At 49.3% G+C, this 21,560-nt stretch overlaps 1 protein-coding gene across 1 annotated transcript in view; it reads left to right on the plus strand.

Moving 5' to 3' along the window:
* Nucleotides 1-21,560, plus strand: part of Gtf3c1 (general transcription factor IIIC subunit 1) — a 58,655-nt gene that overhangs the window by 12,495 nt on the left and 24,600 nt on the right. Inside the window, 13 exon segments of the mRNA XM_059258392.1 lie at nt 4,238-4,399; nt 6,846-6,961; nt 8,196-8,502; nt 9,181-9,395; nt 12,119-12,255; nt 13,469-13,622; nt 15,537-15,640; nt 16,384-16,568; nt 16,736-17,005; nt 17,456-17,601; nt 18,430-18,527; nt 18,884-18,980; nt 19,086-19,263. Coding sequence (XP_059114375.1) covers nt 4,238-4,399; nt 6,846-6,961; nt 8,196-8,502; nt 9,181-9,395; nt 12,119-12,255; nt 13,469-13,622; nt 15,537-15,640; nt 16,384-16,568; nt 16,736-17,005; nt 17,456-17,601; nt 18,430-18,527; nt 18,884-18,980; nt 19,086-19,263 — 2,169 coding nt within the window.

Raw genomic sequence — 21,560 nt, forward strand, 5'->3', positions numbered from 1 at the left:
ACATAGGCTGTGACTTGTACCCACTGAAGGGGTTAGATTATATAATATATAAATTAAATCTCATTCAAGCTGTTAAATTTGAAATAAGTAAAACCTAAATCAAGAAATATAACGTGGTACAGCAAAGTGAATCATGACCATTAAGAAAGGGGATATTAACAAAATTATAATGGGATTAAAGTATACAACCTAGGAGAGAAATGAGCCATATAAAGAAATACAAAAATGCAATAAAATAAATATACAGGCCTAAAGAGTCAAAGCCAAGAAGAATAGAAAAGAATAAAGACCAGAAAAACAGGATAAAAGGTAAGCATAAACATGAAAACAAAGAGTTAGAGCTGTCACATATTTTAAAAGCTAGAACTCTAGTGCTGTGTTTTGAAGATGATGAAAACGGTTTAAAAGTAAGCAGTTTTATTTAAATAAAAGTGATTAAAAGACACCAGCTATAAGAATTAAAAGTAACACTGTCAATAATTAATGTACATAAAAGAAGCAGGGACATTTTAATATGGCAGAAACTATTAAAGGGAAAACTTGGGTGAGGGCTGACCTTTACCAGGGTGTAAACACCTAGACTTGAGTCACTTGTATAGGGGCAAGGGCAGTGCCTCTTGGAGCGGCCCCTTGTTCCTTCTCGAGAGGTAGCAGCTATGTAGGGCTCAGCAGGAATGTAGGGGCTGGTGTCAACACTGATGGTGGCAGACAGCACTTTCTGGACCAATGGCTGGCCCTGTGTGGAAGGAGGGGTTTGCCTGTGTCCCTTCCTAGGGTATAGCTAGCTGATTGCTTGGGGTGGAGATTGAGCCTGGACACTTCATGGTAGCATAGCTGCCTATATCAGATGGCCAGCCTGGTAACAGAGCAGGTAGGGGCTGTGAACATGGCTGGAACATGCCTCAAGTGAATCATGTTAGCTTCCTGAGCAGTGCCAGGCTCCAGGCTGTAGATGTAATCAACCGTCTTATTAAATAAGAAACACAGAACCAATGCAAAGAAGAAAGCCAAGAGATCAGAGCTAAGAGCCTTACCTGTCTGCTGCAGCTAGCCTCTTCAGCCAAGAGACCTCTCCGAAAGAGACCTACTTCCTGTCTGTTTGTCTTTATATAGACTTTCTGTTCTGCCTTCTCATTGGTTGTAAAACCAACCACATGACTGCCTTGTCACTGCCTGTCTGTACAGACCTCCAGGTCTTCTATGGTTGGTATTGAGATTAAAGGCGTGTGTCTCCAATGCTGGCTGTATCCTTGAACACACAGAGATCTACCTAGCTCTGCCTACCAAGTGCTGGGATTAAAGGTGTGCACCACCACCGCCCAGCTTTTGCTATGGCTCTAATAGCTCTGACCCCCAGGCAACTTTATTTATTAACATACAAATCACATTTTAGTACAAATAAAGTATCACTATACCAGGCCCTCAGGGGCTTCCTGGTGATGTTTTCAGCACCGCAATTCCAGCAGCCTTTCCCAACACTCCTCTATACTTTAGGACTGAGGGGACCTAATTGTGCCCGGTGCCAATTCAGACCAAATATTTGGGGCAGTGATATTTGCACTGGGTATTTGATGATGACTCTGAAATTCTAACCTAACAACAGTGATAATTTATAAACCTTTTTTAAGCTCCATGTGTGTTGTTACTAGTACTCTTGTTTCCTAGGGCGGTAAGAAGAGCCTGTCCTTGGGCTTGTCCTGGCCTTTTAAAAGAGGAAACCAGATAAGGCAGTACTACTATTGTCTCATATGGGGGTCAGCCTTGCAGGGGAAGGAGCATCCAGATAATATGCTAGGCACTGTTCTGAGTTACTTTTTCTGTAGTATTCCTAGTCTCTTTATTCTTTTTCTTCATTGCATTGCCAAGAAAATGGGGAGCGTGGCTTATGCTCAGGTCATCAGGAGGGGTGGTGCTGGTGCAGGGATTTGAGCAAAGAACATGTGACAATCTGCAGTGATTGGTCCCTCAGTCCCTTATGCCATCACTGTTGAGAGGCTGAGCAGGGTTTGTGAGGAAAGGGAAGTGTGTGGGCCTGGGCCTGTGCTGAGGAGAGGTGCCAGGGCCCCAGTGTCTGTAGATCCTACTCCCTGTGGCCTCCCATCAAGCCACTGACCACATTCGCCACAGCCCCAAACATCTTGCTTACAAAATAAACACAACATCACTTGCCTGGCATACAGACATCCCTTCTACAGCCTGCCTTGCTGTTCAGTGCAGTCTTCATTTCTTTCCCTTCTTTACCTCACTGCCTCAATGTCTGTCCTCCATGGCCAGATCAGACCACCCCTTCATCCTTCATTGTCCCATGCAGTGAATAGACATCTGCTCCACCCTACCTCCTAACTCATCTCCAAGCCTTCCGCACAAAGTGCTCAGTCCATTCAAGATGCACTTAGAATTAGCTCTGCTTGAGGGCTGAGAAACTTGAGGCTCAGAGAGAAAAAGGGCTTCCCTGTGGTAGGCAGAACCAGATTGTCAGCCTGGGCTGTGTCACGGCAAGCCCAGTGTCCTCCAGCTGCCTTGCCCAGACTCATTGTGGAGGAAACCTGTCTGGTTTGTGTCTGTTCTGGACACAGTACAGAATAAATGTTTGTGGAATCTGATTGAAATCAAGGTCCCAGCAATCCAGCTGGGTGTGATGTTTGGCCCTCAGCAGCTGTGTCCTTCAAGGGTGTTAGTAAGGAGAGAAGCAGTAGTGAGTGTCTCCTGAGCAGGCATCTGTTAGAAAGACTGTTTTTTTTCTTTGAGAAAAAGCCTTGCTGCTGAAGCCCAGAATGGCCCTGGACTCCATCTTCCCACAGCCTCCCATGTTCTGTCACCATAGGCATGTTTTACCACTTGGACAGGAAATCTGAGGCTCGAGCTCAAATCATCAAGCCTGCATACAAGCACCTCTGTCCACTGAGCCGTCTGGCTCCCCCAATGCTATTCTTGTGTTACAGCTGAGGAAACTGAGGCACAGAGAGAACATATCACTTGGTCAAAGAGTAGAGCTGGCAGAGGAGGCTTCCTACCTCTCAGGGTGTTATCCCCCACCACCCTCTAGCTTCCGGATTCAGGTCAGGCCTCTTTGCAGTCACCTAAGGCTGTCACCTCCTCTAGTTGTGCTAGGGCTTATTGATAAATTTCCCAGAGTTCATTCACTAGGGTGGGTGTCACTCTGAACTCACATGACATTTTCCCTGCTCACCCTTGGCTCTCTTTCCTTTTACTTGAAGAAATCTGACAGAGTAGCTTGCTCCTGTCATTGACAAGGCAGTGGGAGCTTGGGCTGGTGACCCAACCCTTCCATGCTTCAGTTCCCATATGCATAAAATGACTCCTGGAGTCATTGGGATCAGTGAGTTGGCACATGTCTGTTCCAGGCATCTTCATTGTTTGCCTTCTTTGTTGTCCTTTTCGTTGGGCATAAGTGTGGGGTTTTCCCTGATATGCTAGGTTGCAGTAGGCTATCTGAATGTGGATGCAAATTTCCCTCAGAGCCCAGAGCATGGCTTGTGTTGCAGCCGGACCCCACCTTGTGTGTACTTATCACTGGGGCTAATATCATACAGGGTGCTAGCTCAGACCCATTAGTCCTGTTTGCCTTGGCCTCTTTTTGAGTTATTTTTGTAAACTAAGTTCCCACCCTCAGAGTCCCAGAAGGGCCTCTTGTTGAATTTAAAGAAAAATTGTTCTTCATTTCTTCAGCAAATCCCAAATGTGGGTCCTGGAATACTGTTGAAAGGGATAGGCCATGTCCTCCAGGGAGGCTGTCAGGGCGCCTCTCTGCTCCTTTTACACATATTTCTTCCTGCTCTAAAGTTAACAAGACACAATAGTCTTGTCCCTAAGGGTAGTGGGTATTTTTGTTTGTTTGTTTGTTTTTCTAAATTTATGTTCATTTTGTTTATGTTAATTTTCACTTTAATCATGTGTATGTGTGGGCATGTGCCACAAGTGTGTAGATTCCCTGGAGACTAGAAGATCATTGGATGCCTTGCAGCTGGAGCTAGATCCAGGCAGTTAAGAGCTTTTGATGTCAGAAACGGAGCCCAGGCCCTCTGTAAGAGCAAGTGTTCTTAACCACCAAGCCATCTCTCCAGCCCCAGGATTAGTAGTTTTAGACTTTGCACACACACACATAGGGAAGAAACGTGCTGTGACACCAGGTCGTCTGTGACCTTTCAGGATGTCATCTACTGCTCTCCCATGAGGCCCTGTGCCTGCTGTCTGCTCATGTGTGCCCTCTTCCTAGGGACTGATGTCATGGTTCGGTGCCTTAAGCTACTGAAGGAGTTCAAGCGGAAGATGGAGGACGACCATGACGATGATGACGACGAGGAGGTCATCTCTAAGGGTGTGCCTCCTGTGGACATCGTTTTTGAGCGGGACATGCTCACGCAGACCTACGAGCTCAGTGAGTCCTGTTCACCCAACTCTTGCCTTTGTGTGAGCACTGGAGTAGGAAATGTGCTCCCCAGGTGGGAAATGGGGCTCCAGTACATAAAGCCTAGGAGGCTGCAGGCTTCTCTCCAAGCTTCGGCTTTGGATCAGGTTCAGGGTGGAGTCTTGTTGCTTCCTTGATACATGGCTTTAACTAGGCCTTTGAGCCTTGTTTCCCTTGTCTGTGAAGTGGGGTATGTTAGGACAACAGAGTTCTCTAGAGCTGCACCAATAGACTGAGGGTAACAGTGTCTATGAGGGGTTTATTAGGGCATTGTTTCATGTGACGTGGACATTGAGGCCTGCTATCGCTGGCACAAGTGGAAGACCCAGGGGAAACACTAGAGAACCTATAGATTTTCATGATCCAGAGCAAGAGGAGAGGCTGCTCCTGACCCAGGGAGGAAGGAAGTGGAGAGAGAAATGAGTCGTCATTGCCTCTGCCTTCTGTTTTGTTTTGTTTTGTTCTCACTGGGCGCCTGGTTGATGATATGATGTCACCCATATTTGGGCATATCTTCCCCCATGTCACCCTTTAACTATTCATAGGCTGCGAAATTTCCTCCAGAAATAAATACCCTCATGGACCCATTCCAAGAATAGTGTTTGACCATTAAATCTACTTAAAGTTAATCATCACGTTGGGATAAAACCCATGCGAGCACATTCTCAGGTAAAAGGTGGAGGAGTAAATTACCTACAACAGTGCCCCCCACAGAAACACTCAGGAAGCTTAGCTAGCTGTTGTCTTAGTCCGTTTTCTTATACTTTAACAAAGCACCCAAGAGCAGGCAATTTTTAAAGACAGGAGTCTATTGCTTGTAGATCTAGGGGCTGATGAGTTCAGGTTAGGCACTGGTAATTGCTGTTCTGGTGGGGCCTGTGCTGCTGCAGAAGTTAGGAAAGCAGAGGGTTAGCAGACATGTGGAGGGCACCACATGCTGCTTCTAGAACAGCCCAATGGAGAACAAGAACTGTCTGCAAAGTGGAGGACTCTACCCTGGTGCTGCTCCAGGGAGGAAGTGACAGAACTCAACCTCTGTGCTTTTACTGAGGTTCTGGAGCCACGATTGCCTTCTGAAGAGGTTCCATCTTAGCCTCCACCAGCAGGTCATGCTGGCTGATCTCTCAGGCTTTATGAAGACTAGTTGATGGACAGTTCTCATGGTGGCTCAGATTGCTTCCTCATAACACAGTTTGGAAACGCTGCCTATAGACCTCTTGTCCCCACTCTTGAGTAGAGGGGACCGTCTTAGCCATCTCCTCTCATTCTGGTCATCTTTGTGTGCAGCCGATGTAGAAAGCCTACATCCTGATTGATTTTTGCCTGGTTGCCTCAAGTGTGTGGACACATTAAAAAAGAAAGGGCAGTGTTTTCTGAACAAAGAGCTTTGCCGTCATCTGCCTCCAGGTTGTGTAGCAGCCTCCAACCAAGTTCCTCCCTGCAGTGTTCAGTCCACAGGGAGGGCCTGTGAAAGGCGGGTGCACGCCGATGTTGAGCAGTAGGCATGAGCTGCAGGGCAGAAACTGCAGACTGTACGGTGCCAGAAATGGGCAGCAACTTCTCCTGGTTCTCTGGAGCTGCTGCCATCATTTGCTCCCCAACTTCCTGCTGGCCTGGCTGTGAGAAAAGGAACAGTTGTTGGTCTCCACAGGAACATAGGAAATGCATATTCAGAGAAAGTTTTCGGGACCTAGACATACACATGTACCTGGGAGCCAAGACAAGATGATCACATGGTTCAAGGGTAGCAAAAAAAAAAAAAAAAAAAAAAAAAAGTTATTTTGATGCTTTTTTTTTTTTTTTTTTGGTTTTTCGAGACAGGGTTTTCCTGTGTAATTTTGGTGCCTGTCCTGGATTACTTTTAAGCCGCAGCAGGAAATCAGCTTTCCCTTACAAATGAACTTACTCAGATAAATGAAACTGACCCTTTCAAAAAGCATCAAAAAAAAAAAAAAAAGAAAAAGAAAAAAAATTGGCCGGGTGGCAGCGGCACACGCCTTTAATCCCAGCACTCAGGAGGCAGGTGGATCTCTGTGAGTTCGAGGTCAGCCTGGTCCACAGAGTGAGATCCAGGACAGGAACCAAAACTACACAGGAAACCCTGTTGGGGGCGGGGTGTGTGTGATGGAGGTAAGTTAGAGACCTTAATAGGTCCTCCTCCATTTGAACATAGCCACTGTTCCCTCCCTTCAGTGTTTTAGCACGGAGAACCAGAGAGCAGACACACAAAATGAGCTGCTGGTGCTCTCGGGGTCAAGGAGTGCTGTTGAGCCTGGCAGCAGTGGAGCACTGCTTAGAGGAGAGGAAGAAGTGCTTTCTGTGTCTTCTGTGCTTAGCATGGGAGCAGGGAGCAGGGAAGTGGCTGTGAACAGCCAGCCCTGTGCAGTGCTGGGGCTCAATATGGTCTTGTTCACAGTTGAGCGCAGAGGCACGAAAGGAATTTCCCAAGCTGAGATCCGAGTTGCTATGAACGTGGGAAAGCTGGAAGCAAGAATGCTGTGCCGGCTCCTTCAGAGGTTCAAGGTTGTCAAGGTAACATCCTGTCATCCCTACAGTGCCTCATCTCAGTGCCGGTGGGATTAGACATCAGAAAAGCAGGTGCCTAACTGTCTGTCCATGAGGCAGTACCTCCATGAGGCTAACATGCTAGGCCTCCCGCTCATGGAGCACTTGTCTGGTCCTGCTTCTTAAAATGGAAGCGCTGGAGTGACATTCCAGCAGCTGCCCTTGCAGCTCACTCCTGGGTGAGGACAGTCGGCTGGAGCTGGCTAGTGTCTAATGAGCCGCCGGTCCTCTCACTGGTGGGACGTGCTGGCACCTGGAAACATCACAGCAGCTGACTCTAGGCCTAGCGTCCCCTTTTGTAATTCAAAGCTGCGTCTCAGCTCCTGAGGCTGGTATTAGTTAGCTTCCTGTAACTGTAGTGAAGTAGCAGAGGCAGTTAATTATAAAGAGGAGGGTTGTTAGGCCTCTTCTAGAGATCTAATCCAAAATCAAGTGGTTCTCACTGCTTTGGACTTCTAATGAGACAGCAGGCGCCTCATGACAGGAACATGTTGGTAGAGTAAACTCACCTCCTGAGTCAGAAGGGAGACAAAATGGTCAGGTGGGAGGGGGGGAGGCACACTCCTTTGGGAGCACTCTCCTGTGACCAGGGACTTCCTGTTAGACTCCCACCTCCTAAAGGTTCTGCCTCTTCCCAATAGTACCACCCTAGGAACTAAACTTTGGCTCACAGGTTTTAGAGGATACTTATCCAGACCCTCTGGTGGGCTACTGTGGACATTTTGCCATAGACAGGGTTTTATTAGTTAAGCTAAGTATAACTGGGGCCTTGGCATCATCCCTTGCATGTGAAGGGATACATAGAAGATTTTTACTTTTCTCCCACTACAGGCCGTGGGACAAGCCCCTTTCCCATTTTAGAAGGCAAAATGATCATGGATTAGCCATAAACCAAACCACAGGTCTCCGAGGCTGTGGCTGTTTGCAGTGTATGGGACCCTGGGTTCTATGTAAACAGCACAAGCTGATTCCTGATTGTTTATGAGCCAGGTCCAGTGTCAGGCACAGAGGGTGCATGGTAAGACCAAGTCAAGGCCCTGTCTCCAAGGGACTTCTAGCTTCAGAGAACAGACACAGTCCAGATCATATGTAGGCCTAACATGGCAGGCCCTGACAGGAAGGCACTATGAGACAGGAGCCACCTGCACACCTATAGGCATTAACACCCCCTGGAAGGCACTAACTCATGGGATTACCCTAGGGATTCATGGAAGATGAAGGCCGGCAGCGGACCACCAAGTACATTTCCTGCGTCTTTGCGGAGGAGAGTGACCTGAGCCGCCAATATGCACGTGAAAAGGCCCGAGGAGAGCTACTGACCACTGTGAGCCTAGCCTCGGTGCAGGATGAGTCCCTCATGCCCGAGGGTGAGGAGGCCTTCCTCTCTGACTCAGAAAGTGAGGAAGAGAGCAGCTGCAGTGGCAAGCGGAAGGGCCGAGGGTCCCGGGGCCAGTCAAGAGCCTCAGGGAATGCTGGCTCCCAGCCTCATCACTCCACTCCAGCCAAGGGTAAGGACTGCTTGATGAGTATGGGGCCAGCAGGGCCAAGCAGCCTGGTACTGCTGGGCGTCATGCAGTTGTTCAGCTTAGGCATCCTGGAGATCCCCTAAGTGCTCTCCTGATTTGGGGCCCAGAAGCGTCCTTTTCACACCATTACTGTAGGTGTGGAGAGGACAGTCATGTTGTGTGCCCCGCCCTGGTTACTTGTAGTCTCCTTGAGTAACACCTTTTTTACAGCATGTTTTACTATTAAAGAGGTAGAGTTCCGTGAGCTTCATTCCTTCCCTCAGTCCATTCAAGAACCACTCAGGGTTTAGTTTATAGAACACTGCTGTGGAGGCAGGGATGTTCAGTCTAATGTTCTCCCAGTTGAGTTCTTACAGCCTAGTGAATTGTTTTCTTGTTTGAGACTGGACTTCACTGTAACCCACTTTGAACTCCTCCTTCCTGCCTCAGCCTCCTGAGTGCTGGGATTGCAAGTGTACATTACCTTGGATGGCTTAATCCTGTTTTAAAACATGTATGGAAGGTGGACAGGTGATAGACTTGTGAATTTTATGTTCAGCTTTGCACCCCAAGACTGCAGAGTGAGCCTGAGGAGGTCCCCCGGGCTAGCCTGCCCTGGCTGCCAAGCAGAGAAGCCTTTTTTTGTTTTCCCCTGACCAGCTGTGCCCACTCTCATTACAGGTGGGTGGAAAGTCCTAAACCTGCACCCACTGAAGAAGCCGAAGGCTGCCTCCCTGGGCAGCGCTGAGGGAAGAGCCCGCCGAAGCTCGGCTGGTAGGGAAAGCCTGAACACCAGCAGCTCCTCTGAGCTCAACGCATCCTTTGACCCTCACAACATGGAGAGTCACAGTGGAGACATCGCTGTGATTGAGGAGGTCCGCCTCGATAACCCCAAGGTCAGTAGTGACCGTAGGGACTTAGGGCAGGTGGACTCCAGTCTTCTGATGCTGGGCTTGAATCCCAGGGACAGGAGCAGGCGATAGCAATAAGAATGTCACCTGCTAGGCACAGGCTGTGGGCCAAGTGGTGACTAGCTCCACAGGGAGTGACACAGTGTCATTTGCTGCCTCTGCCCCATGCTGGGCCCAGAATTCCAGAACTCCATCACCTCTGACAAGGTGGTCTTTTCACTTGAGTTCAGAGGGGAGAGTTGGTGTGGTTGATTTACATAGCCAGTATTGCCTCTTAGAAGACAGTTGGTAGTGCTTGGACCTTTTAGATTATCACACTTCAGAAGAGATCGTTGATGGCCTTGAGTAGATGGAGGGCAGCATGCTTTGTTGTTGTTATTTTGAGGTAGGACCTCACTGTTGCCCAGCTGTCCTCCGGCTCCTGAGCTTAGGCAGTACTCCTGCATCAGCCTCCTGAGTACTTGAGACTACAGACAGGTGCCACTGTGTTTAGTTAAACTGCTTTTAATTTTTCTTTATATTTTGGGGCTGGAGGTAGAGCCCAGGGCTTTTTGCATGCTAGGCAAGTGTTGTGCCACTGAGCCATGCCCTTAGCTTTAAGACATCCTTGAAGCAATAAGTCGTGTGACTTAGAATGGCCACAACCAAAGTTGAGAGCCTGCTTTCAACGCAAGGCCAGTATCACTTGGTATAAAATGGAAAGAAAAAAAAAAAATTGTACCAGTACCATCTGGCTAGATGTCACCTGTCCAAGTACCATTGACACCACAGAGTCAAAGCCATACTTTTCCATAAGTGTATTACAGGCTGGGCAGTGGTGGCAAATGCCGTTAATCCCAGCACTTGGAAGGCAGAGGCAGGTGGATCTCTTGAGTTCCAGGACAGCCAAGGCTGTTACACAGAGAAACCCTGTCTCGAAAAACCAAAAATAAAAAATGAAAAAACAAAGGACAGTTGTTACAGGAAACCCCTGCTTATTACATGATTCAGTTACCTTTCACCATGCCATGTCCCTTGTCTCCTGAACATGCCTCAGATTCTGCCATTGCTTTGGAAACAGAGTAGAGGATCTGGTTCCTGGTGTGGACCGGATCTGTGGCCAGTTGGCTCTTGCTGCTGTTATTCAGGCTTCACAGCCCGAGAGGAGAAATGTGGACTCTGGTCCGTGAGGATGAAAGGCAATGCCATGGGTGGAAGACTGGCCTGCCGAGAGGAGGACAGGATGGGGACCTTACCCGCTCCCGTTCTCCTGGGCTGCAGTAGCAGCCTGTGCCTTGAGCACAGCCCTAGTGCAGAACTGATAGGCACTGGGTGATGGTAGTCTAGACTTGGTCCACACTTTACTGTTTGCAAGATGCCTGCCGAGACCTCCTTTTTAGGTCCTCTAATCCTGATACAGCAGGCCTTCCTCCCAGGCCAGAGTTCTGTGCTCTCTCCTACCACTGCTTTTTCTGATGAAAGCCCACTTCATTCTATATCCACGGCTCTCTGAAGGTTTTTGGCAGAGCACAACTCTGCTTCTCCAGCCTCCAGTTACTCGGATGGTTTCTTCCAGAATGTTGCTCTGAAACATGACAGACAATAGGCTGCCACTCTTAGGACCTTTCAGAAATCCTCGAGACTTCCCTCCCTAGTATGAGAGAACCCTGCCTGACCTGGAGTGCCTATGGTAGGCAAGGGAGCAAGCTAGGCTCAGCTGTTCTCACACTGCCACCCCAGCACCCACTTGTAGCTTCCTGGGATGTATTCCCATTCCCCAGAAGTACTACTCCAAGCCATAGCCCTCCAGCCAAACATGCCTGTGGCTACCACATGATGTCAACAGGTATTCTTTTTCCATTCGGGATTCATAGTCAGGCCTTACCGCATGTGCTGTAAAGACCCCGCTGCATGTTAAGCTCCTAGAAGATAGGAAGACCTTAAGAATGAAAGTGAGGTGCAGTGAGAGGTGGAGAAATGGTTCATTGGTTAAGAGTACTGGCTGCTCTTGGCAGAGAACTTAGATTTGAATCCTAGTACTCCTGTGGCAGCTTACAACCATCTGTGGCTCCAGTTGCAGGGGATCTAATGCTCTCTTCTGACCTCCTTTGGTACTGCATACATGTGGTGCACAGACATACAGGAATGCAAACACTCAGACATAAAATAAAAATTGATAAGATCTTTTAAAAAATTGAAAGTTGTGGGTGAAAAGATGAGTCAGCAGTTAAAAGTCCTTGCTGCTCTTCCAAAAGTCCTGGGTTCATTTCACAGCATCTATAGTGGGCAGCTTACAACTGCCTGCAATTCTAGCTCCAGAGGATTCTACACCTTCTAGCCTCCGTGGGCATTGTACATATGCAGCCGACACACACATACACATAGTAAATAAACCTTAAGGAGAAAAGAAGAAAGAATGAAGCGGGCCCTTGGTCAGGGTGAAGGGAGAAGCACAGACTCCTGTCCCCCTTCCATTTCACTTCCCATCCTGGTTGTAGAGTCAGAAGCCTTGTCCCAGCGCGCATGCATGCAAATGCACATTCCTTCTGTGTGCCTCTCGAGCCCTGCTTTCCCCTTGTGGGACACTAGAGCAGTAATGAGCATGCAGGCCTGGTGGACTCTCCTTGAATAACAGGACTTGACTTCCTTGAAAGGGGAGTGTGCCCCTCAGGTATGGTGTCTGTCTGGTCCTACTCTCCCTGACCCCTGGTCTTGGGTTTCTGATGTAGGAAAGCGGTGGTTCCCAGAAAGCCGGACGGCATGGCCCAGGCCAGGACAAGCCTCACAAAACATACCGGCTGCTGAAGCGCAGGAATCTGATCATAGAAGCTGTCACCAACCTCCGACTGATTGAGAGCCTGTTCACGTGAGTGTGCTGGTGTCTGTCTTTGACTGCCCCTCTTTACCAGCCACAGAAGGGACTGAAAGGCCTCGGAGCTGCTGCCTCACCATGTGCATTTTATGGTGTCCCATGGTGGTCAGTAGGATGTAGATTTGGTTCCTGTCACTGGGAAAGGTAGAACGTGAGAATTAAAATGCTAGATGTCACAGAGCCCGTGCTGACTTTTCTCCTTACCTACGGTAGCTCTGACAGGTCTGTGAGGGAGTAACTTGAGTGAGGATTCATTTGGGTTCCTGGGTTCTCCATGGTCTCCTGTCCCCATGTGTGTAGTGACAAGATTATGTAGCCAGAGAGCTTCTTCACCTCATGACAGCCACGAGGCAGAGAGAGGGTAAGGTCTGTCTCCAGTGGCCTACTTCCTCCAGGCAGGCCTCACCTTCCAGAACCTCCCAGTATCACCATCTTCTGGGTCCGAGCCTTTGAACCCATGAGTTGTAGGCAACATGACTGATTCAAACCCTGACCCTGGGGAGTTGTTAGAAGGGAAGGGAAACGGAGACACCAGCCAGAAGTGGTGCGGAAGAGGCACAGGAAGGACTGTGTGTTAAGGGAAGAGGAGCTAAGCTTAAGGTCTGCTCTTTGCAGCTCTAGGTGACCACTCTGTGGGGCAGCACCTTCAGGGCTCGGAGACCAGTGTGGGAACCATTGGGCAGAAGGGGCCTCACCCTGCAGTCACAGATGTGCGTTCTTCACTCTGTCTCAGGCTGACTGTGAGGGCAGGGACCACCTTAGATACATCTTCACCTTGGTCCCTTCTGTGCCCTGAGGAGTTTGTCTGGGTGTCCTGATGTCCATATTGGCCTTCCTCTTCTGTGGTTAATGATCTGGAAATATCACAGTGAATCAGAAGATTGAAGAGTGAAAAAGAGTTCAGACCAAGGAACAGTAAGCATGCAGATCTGGTGAAGACAGGTTTCCATCCTAGCACTGTTTCCCTTCCCTTGTTCCTGTTTATTGTCAGATCACGTGATTTCTAGTGCTGTGGAGCTGCTGTGGGTAGTGGCCTCTCTTCAGCTAATTTGTTTACTCAAGAAAGATGATGTTTCATGTTCCAAGAGGCCCCTGTGTGTAGGTGTGAAGAGCTCCTGCAGAGTTTCCCTGGTTCCAGACAGACTTGTTGTGGTTCCTCTATGCCTCTCTATGTTGAAATGGGAATGTGTTCTTCTCTGATATCCAGGATTCAGAAGATGATCATGGACCAGGAAAAGCAAGAGGGTGTCTCCACCAAGTGCTGTAAGAAGTCCATTATCCGCTTGGTTCGGAACCTGTCTGAGGAGGGTCTCTTGAGATTGTATCGGACTACGGTCATTCAGGATGGCATCAAGAAGAAGGTAATCTCTTGGGCCTCTCCTGATGCCCACAGAGCCAGCCTCATGCTTTGGGAAACTTTCTGGTCCAGTGTCCCTTGTCATTGTTGCATCTGGATTGATCCTTTGCTGTTAGTGATTGGGACATCACATTAGACCTCTTAATCTGGAGGGCAAGGGTCCTACCAAGTTCCTGTGGCTGCTGGGAGCAGCCGCCTGAGCACTAGAGCAGTGTGTTGGCCCAGCCTGGAGAGCCTGTTACAGTTAAGCAGGACAGTGTTAGGAATGCAAGAACTTTCTCCACAAAGACATTGGAAGGGTGGTGGCCAGTCTGTGGGGCCAGTCTATTCTGTAGTACTGTGATGGGAGCCGTTGCCATAGTAACTGTAGCTCAGCAGCTTTGCACACATTTTACAGCATCCATTTTTCAGGGTCAGAGTAATTGGGATGGCGCAGCTGGACATGAGGCTGAAAGCAATGAGGCTGTCTTCACAGCCCCTTAATTCCTGACTTGATTTTTCATCTTGGCTGTAAAGGAGCCCTGCTTTGATACTTTGTTTCCCTCATAAGTGGGCAAGGTCATTTCTGCTTTCACATATCTTATTTTTTTGAGCTATAGAAAGCAATACCAAAAAATGACTTAAGAAATAGTTTGCTGTTGCATATAGACAGGACTAGTGGGCTTTTATATCTGCTGAAGTCACTTCAAACTAAAGCCATCAAGTCCCCTTGACCTAGCTCCTTCCTCCACAACTGCCTGTTATGAATCCACTTGAGAAGTGGCAGACAGTCATGTGGCAGCCTGTCTCACTGAAGGACGACATATTGAGGCCTCATCAGCAGGGACATCCATGACTTCAGCAGGTTTTCCAGAAGCTACTCTGTTGGACTTCCTGGGTGTTGCTGTCGAGGGCAACAAATCCTCCCCTAGTTGGGGCCTGAGGAGACTATCTGGCCTCAGGATTGACTTCTCTAGTGCTATTCTAGAAGGCTAGTGACAGTCAATGCCTGGGGGAGGGGATGAGGATGTCAGGTCAGTATTTCGTGTCACACAGTCACAGAAATGGAAATGGAGTCTTCAGCTGAGGCTGTTGAAGAATTAGCTGCTAGCCTGGGCCAACGGGGCCAACAGGAGCTGCCATCTCTTAGTGCTTTTCATTTCTCTGAGAAGTTGCCTAACTGGCTCTCATTTGGGTCTCACAAAGAAGTCAGTAGTATAGGTGGATGCAGTGTAGAGGTGGGCATGGGGTTTTCTTTTTACCAGCAAGTATGTTGAGCTGGGCACGTGGGGGTGGGGCTGCTGCCTGTCCCAGCCCCACACAGCTGCTGCCCTTCACTCTACAGTGACAGCACAGGCTTCCCCTGGTACCCAGTCCATCATGTCTCATCACTCATGGCCTGTCTTGCTCCCCGACCTGTACCACTTCTGCCAGTGCTGAAGTTAATTTCCTGACTCCTACACACCTGCTACTCACTCCCGGGATTTTAGCCCCGTAGCTCAAAAAACAGTAACCACTGTAACCGTTCTGCCTGGATTCCCAGGGAGAGGTAATAACAAAGCAGCCCTACTTCCTCTGCCAGTCGTTCAGAGGTGCACTGCCAGGATCCTAGCAACACACAGCCAAGAGACTGCTCTTATGCCACACTCGCCTCTCCTGATTAATGTGCAGTCCAGAATCTCAGTGGAGCAGGTGTGGGGAGCTGCTCCAGCTATCAGAAGAGCTGGTGAGCTGTGACAGCCTGGACAGGGAAACTGCAGGACCAATGGCTTAGGGTCCAAGACTTGGTGACATGGTCCCCAAAGGAGTTCTGATTCCTGCAGGTGAAACAGCAAACTGTCTTTTGCCTCTCTCAATTGTGGGTATGTTGGAAATCCTGCTATGGAACCTCAGTTCAAACCTGCCCTGCCCTCTGGGACACCCCAACCTCTCCCCACAGGTGGATCTGGTCGTGCACCCATCCATGGACCAGAATGACCCTCTTGTGAGAAGTGCCATTGAGCAGGTTCGCTTCCGGATCTCCAACTCAAGCACAGCAAATAGGCAAGTGGAAGATTCACAGTTAAACTGCCCAGGTCTGTGTTGTAGCCTGCAGCCAGCAGAGCAGCATCCCAAAGGCTTTGTGTGCACCTGCATGAGATCCTGGGTGCTGGCCAGAGGCATCCAGTTCTGAACTCCGAGTATTCTTCATTCTAATGTATCATTTTCCTTTTCTTTGGATGGTGCTGGAGATGGGACCAGGGCCTTGCATACGCTAGGCCAACACTTTCCCACGGAACCACACCACCTGCCCTAATGCTTGTCCATCCGGGAAATGTAACCAACTGGGGCCCTTCCCATTGGTGCTTCTGTAGGAAGCTCAGTCTCATCCTGGCCTAAGTCATTGCACTTGCTTTCCCGAGGTCTCACTCATCTTACCCTAGGTGGCTGAATGCACCATTGAGGGAGCAAGTTTTAAGGTGGCTAGGTCCCTGGTGGGCAGAGGGCCACCCTGGAGGTAGAATCTCAATGCTTGGTCACAGTTTCTGACCATTTGCCATGAGGTTTTTTAATGTTCCTGGTTGCTGGCACCTGTGTAGTGTCAGGAGACCTAGCATACGGGGCTCCTTTCTCTTCTTGCTGGTGAGTACCTCTGAAGGCCCCCATTATTACCTCCATGTTTTAGACACCGTTCACTTGTGTCATCTGCCTGGGCCCGTGATCAGTTGAGTCTGAAACCCCAGGCCTGGCAGATAGGTCTTGTCTTTGCTTCTAACATATTTCTGCACCCTGTGTTTGGCCTGCAGGGTTAAAGTTCCACAGACTCCAGCACCCCAAGAGGAGGCAGAAGAGGAAAGCAAAGAGCCAGAGGTCCCAAGTGGATCAGCAGACTCTGACCCAAACACATCTTTAAAGTCAGAAAGCGGACGGGTGAAAAAGACGGATGAAAAAATGGGCATAACCCCGCTCAAAAATTATAAACCTGTCATAGGTAAAGAGCAGCTTCACAGTCACCTTTGCCAGCTTTGGTCTGCACAGTGGTAGATAAGTCACCTCCCTGGCACCTAGACCCTGCGTAGCCCATGGTAGCTGTAGGATGAACTGGACCAGACATAGTCTGGGGTTGCTCAAGCACTGCCCACACCTTTCTCCCTATAGTGCCTGGACTGGGGCGCTCCATAGGGTTCCTTCCCAAGATGCCCCGCCTTCGGGTGATGCACCTCTTCCTGTGGTACCTGGTCTACGGGCATCCTGCTGGCCACACCGGGGAGCAGCCCACTTACCACAGTGAGAAGAGAGCAGGGAAGCAGGAGGCCAGCAGGCCAGGGGCCCAGCCCTCCTCAGGAGATGACTGGGGCACCTCGGAAGCCAGAGACAGCACAGAAAGCGGCTCCTGGGAGGCAGAAATGGAGCTCTCCACAGAGATAGGTGAGAGCCACCGGCGTGCACCTGGGGGTAGAGGTCAGGGTGTAAGGGGAAACAGAAATAAGTGAGAGCCACAGGCTTGCACCTGGGGGTGTAAGGGGAAACAGAAATAAGTGAGAGCCACAGGCCTGCACCTGGGGGTGTAAGGGGAAACAGAAATAAGTGAGAGCCACAGGCCTGCACCTGGGGGTGTAAGGGGAGACAGAAATAAGTGAGAGCCACAGGCCTGCACCTGGGGGTGTAAGGGGAGACAGACATAAGTGAGAGCCACAGGCCTGCACCTGGGGGTGTAAGGGGAGACAGACATAAGTGAGAGCCACAGGCCTGCACCTGGGGGTATAAGGGGAGACAGACATAAGTGAGAGCCACAGGCCTGCACTAGGAGAAGGCAGAGAGAGACAGCTTTCTCCTGAACATGCCATCTGCTGGGAGTGACTCTTGACTTTTTCCTAGTATATGTGGATGAAATCTCGTGGATGCGCTACGTCCCTCCCATCCCAATCCACAGGGACTTTGGCTTTGGCTGGGCTCTCGTCAGTGACATTCTTCTCTGCCTGCCCCTCTCCATCTTTGTCCAAGTTGTTCAAGTGAGCTACAAGGTACCTGTGACTGGGCCATGTCATATGTGGGGCTAGCAGGGCTGGAAGCCTATACTCACGTGATCCAGTTTGCCCAAGTGATGGATGAGGAGAAGGATGAGTGAATAGTGGGTGGGCAGCAAGATGGTCAGTCAAAGGAAAACATTTCAAATATTCGTTATTCTGCATAGATTAGAAGTGATGAGGAATCAGCTGGGTGGGTGGGTAGTTACATGTACTTCGGGATGCTTATCATTGGCTAGGTCAGCAGATAAATGGGTGTGCTGCAACAGCAAACACTTTAGAAGCTTGGTCCAGAAGGAGCAAGTAGAAACTCAGACTTATCCCTCAGAGTCATTCACTGCTCACGTTTTTGGTATATTTTCTTCTAGGGGTGTGTGTGTGTGTGTGTGTGTGTGTGTGTGTGTGTGTTTTAACTGAATTGCGATTATGAATTATACTCATATGTCCTCTCCACTGACACAATTTAGTAATATTTTCTACTTGGGACATTGAGGTTCCAGTTCTTGCTTTGGCAGATGAAGTGTTGATGCAGTTATGGTGGGTGTGTGAGTGGACACCTCCAGAAACTTCCCCTTAGGCAAAATCACTGAGCTCAGGGGATCAGCAGTCATCCTTCCCTGCTGAGAGCACTCCTCTTGTCTCCTGGAAGGGCTTTAGTAGCTGTGTGCCTCCTCGCAGGCCCAGCGCGATTTGTTGCCCTCTGCTGTGTGCTAGGTCAGCTGGGAGGGGAGATACAGAGACCCAAGCCGGAGATGGGGAGGTCATAGTGTTAAGTGCTTTCTCGGGAGCCTTGTGGCTGAGCTGAATCTGCAGATGCCTCTGTAGGTGGACAACCTGGAGGATTTTCTAAATGACCCTCTGAAGAAGCACACGCTGATCCGCTTCCTCCCCAGGCACATCCGGCAGCAGCTCCTGTATAAGAGGTGAGAGTAAATCCCAGAAGGTGGGGTCTCATGTTCACTCAATCCTGGGAAGAGAAAAGGCTTGGCCTGCCAGGCTGCACAGCCTCAAGATTCTCAGTAGTTTATTCACCAAAGACAGGAGCCAGTACATTTATTACTTGATTTGAATAAGTAAAAGTTACTGCTAAAGAGTTGCAGCTACTGGAGTGTTTGGGTTTGTTCCCTTGTTGTATTTACTTTCCAAATTAAGCCCCAAGGTGACTGTGGGCCTCAGTGCCCTGGGGGACTAGGTAGGAGAAAGAGGAGCAGCTCATCCCTTCTCCTGGCCTCGGAGCTCTGTGCAGTGTGTGGTGGCAACCAGGTGCCCTCTCTTCTAGGCGGTACGTTTTCTCGGTGGTGGAGAACCTGCAGCGTCTGTGCTACATGGGGCTGCTGCAGTTTGGACCCACAGAGAAGTTCCAGGATAAAGACCAGGTAGTGCCTTCCAGCCCAGTGAGGCAGGCCTGATTGTCAACCCACCCCCAAGCATCATGGTGCTGATGCTTGTGTGCCTCATCTCCTGATGGGTCTCTCCTGCAGGTCTTCGTTTTCCTGAAGAAGAACGCAGTCATTGTCGACACCACCATCTGTGATCCACATTACAACCTGGCCCACAGCAGCCGGCCTTTCGAGAGACGTCTCTATGTCTTGGACTCTATGCAGGATGTGGAAAGCTACTGGTTTGACCTGCAGTGTATCTGCCTCAACACCCCACTAGGTATCCTGGCTTGCTGGGCCCCTTGCTTCTTTTCCCTTTGGTGTGATCATGGGTGCAGAGCCAGAAGAGAGCCTGGGGGTCATGGAGTCCATTGTCATTCAGACCACTCCTTAAACCAGAGTCCCTGGGGCTCCTTGTAAAGCACTGTGTTGGGCCTTGAAATGCCCCATCCAAGCCCAAGCATTTGATCTGCCCAAGAGCTGCATGAGTCGGTATTTATCCAGCATCATCCAGGTGTCATCAGTTCCCTGTCCTCATGCCACTTGTGTTCTAGGGAGGAGGAGCTCAAGAGAGACCCAGAGTGTGATAAGAGCTGTCGGGACACACAGGGCTCAGAGTCACCTAAGGAGACCACTGCTGAGCTGAGCGCTGTAGTCTGAGGCCACTGAGGCTGGAGAAGACACGAGGCAGGGGAAGTGGCTTGTCCCTTGAGTGTGTTAGGGAGGCAGTGGAGGAGCATGGCAGCTGAGAGTGGAAGAGGGTTGGGAGCAGACTGGTGGGCTCTGTAGGAAGTGCAGGGTGAGTTGAGAGCAGAAAGAAACCATGGAATGCTTAGGCGCATTGTGTTTGGAAACACACCCCACTGCCCTTTGGAGGATGGACTGAGAGTTAAGAGTAGAAGAAAGGAGATCAGAAAGGGAGTCCTGCGTGCTGATGACCAAGTGGGAAACTTGTGTGGGTCGACTGTGCTGGGCTCAGCAGTCTCATCCCTGAATGTCTGTCTTCTATGCTGGTCGTGGCTGTCTAAGTGCCATCTCCCAGAAAGCCTGGTCAGCATTTTGTCCCCATCCTATTTCCTCCCATGATCTCTTTAGCACATCTCCAGAGTATTGTAAAGTGCCATTCTGAAGTGGACATCCTGTCTGTACATGGGCAAGAACAGCCCCGGGCTTGGCTGGGGGGTGGGGCGCGGGTAGAACTCTCCCCGGGTGCTCCTGCTGCAAAGCCCCACAGTCACCATCAGAGCTTTCTCTCCACATGAGAGAGACACTGCTTTGTTTACACCTGGGGACGAGCTGGTGGAGTTACTGAATGCCCACACTGTAGTGTGCCCTCACTGTCAGGAGCTTTAAGGCGTCCAGGCAGCTCTTACTGCAGTGTGCTTCAGTGATGCTTTGGGATTCAGAAGGGAGGGAAGCTCTTACTAGGTTTCTAAAGCACTCTCATTCCCCTGTAGTTTATACCTGTATAAAATTTATGAACCAGTATGTTGTTTGCGTCAGTTTCTCAGGCCTGACAGTTGCATTTTTTGTCCCTCTTAGATGAGCAGAGATGTCACAGGCTTATTGCAGTCATTAATGAGACATCCATTGTCCCTTTCCTCAGCAAACATTTGAGGAGCTTCTGCCCCAAGTAATGTGGAGAAGCACTGTGTCATAGGACGCAGTTGTGCTGTGAAGTAGGGGTGTCTGAAATCCAGCGTGCACATAGGTCTCCTGGATGGCAGGTTAGACTGCTGTTTCCTAGGCCCCGTCCAGGGAGGGCATTTGGTTTGTTGTTTGTTTTTAAATTTTATTTATTAATTTTTAGTATACTTTTATTTTTTGAGATTATAATTACATTTTCCCCCCTTTCCTCCATCCTCTCTCTTGTACCCCACCTCTTACTCTTTCTCAAATTCACGACTACTTTTTCTTTAATTGTTGTTTAATACTTATGTGTGTGTATGTGTGTGCACGTGTGTATTCATTCCTGAGGATATAAATATAACGGGCTCAGTTATATGTTACTTTCATGTGTGTGTTTTCAGGGCTGATCATTTCATATTGGATAACCAATTGGTGTGCTCTTCCTTGGGGAAGATGCTTTCTCTTCCTCTCAGCACTCCTTAGTTGCCTGTTGTTGTTTGCTTAGGGTGGAGGCCTCCTAAGCTTTCCTCCCCCTCACGTTAGTGTGGGTGTTGGTGCCATCCTTGTTCAGGTCTTTTATAGGCAGTCATGTTGGTGAGGCTTCATCTCACAATCAGCTCCCTGTTCTCCTGGCTCTTAGTCTTTCTATTCCCTCTTTGACAGTGATCCCTGAGCCTCGGTGTGGGAGTTGTGCTGCCAGTGGGTCTGATTGGGGTTGGTTGTAGTTTGCTATAATGTTCTCTGTTTGTTTAAAAGAGATTCTCCTTGATGAGGAATGAGAACTGTACTCATATGTGATTATATATGGAGAGGTAGAGTGTAGTTAGGGATTATGTCAGTAAGGAGTCCTTGTAGGTTCTCCTCTAAGATCTATGACTTCTAGCCCTGGGTAGTTAGCTAGGTTTCCAGTACCAGGCATGGTTTCCCTCTTGCTGAGCAGGCCGTAAG

The sequence above is a fragment of the Peromyscus eremicus genome, chromosome 1 (genome assembly GCF_949786415.1).
Source record: "Peromyscus eremicus chromosome 1, PerEre_H2_v1, whole genome shotgun sequence".
NCBI lineage: Eukaryota > Metazoa > Chordata > Mammalia > Rodentia > Cricetidae > Peromyscus > Peromyscus eremicus.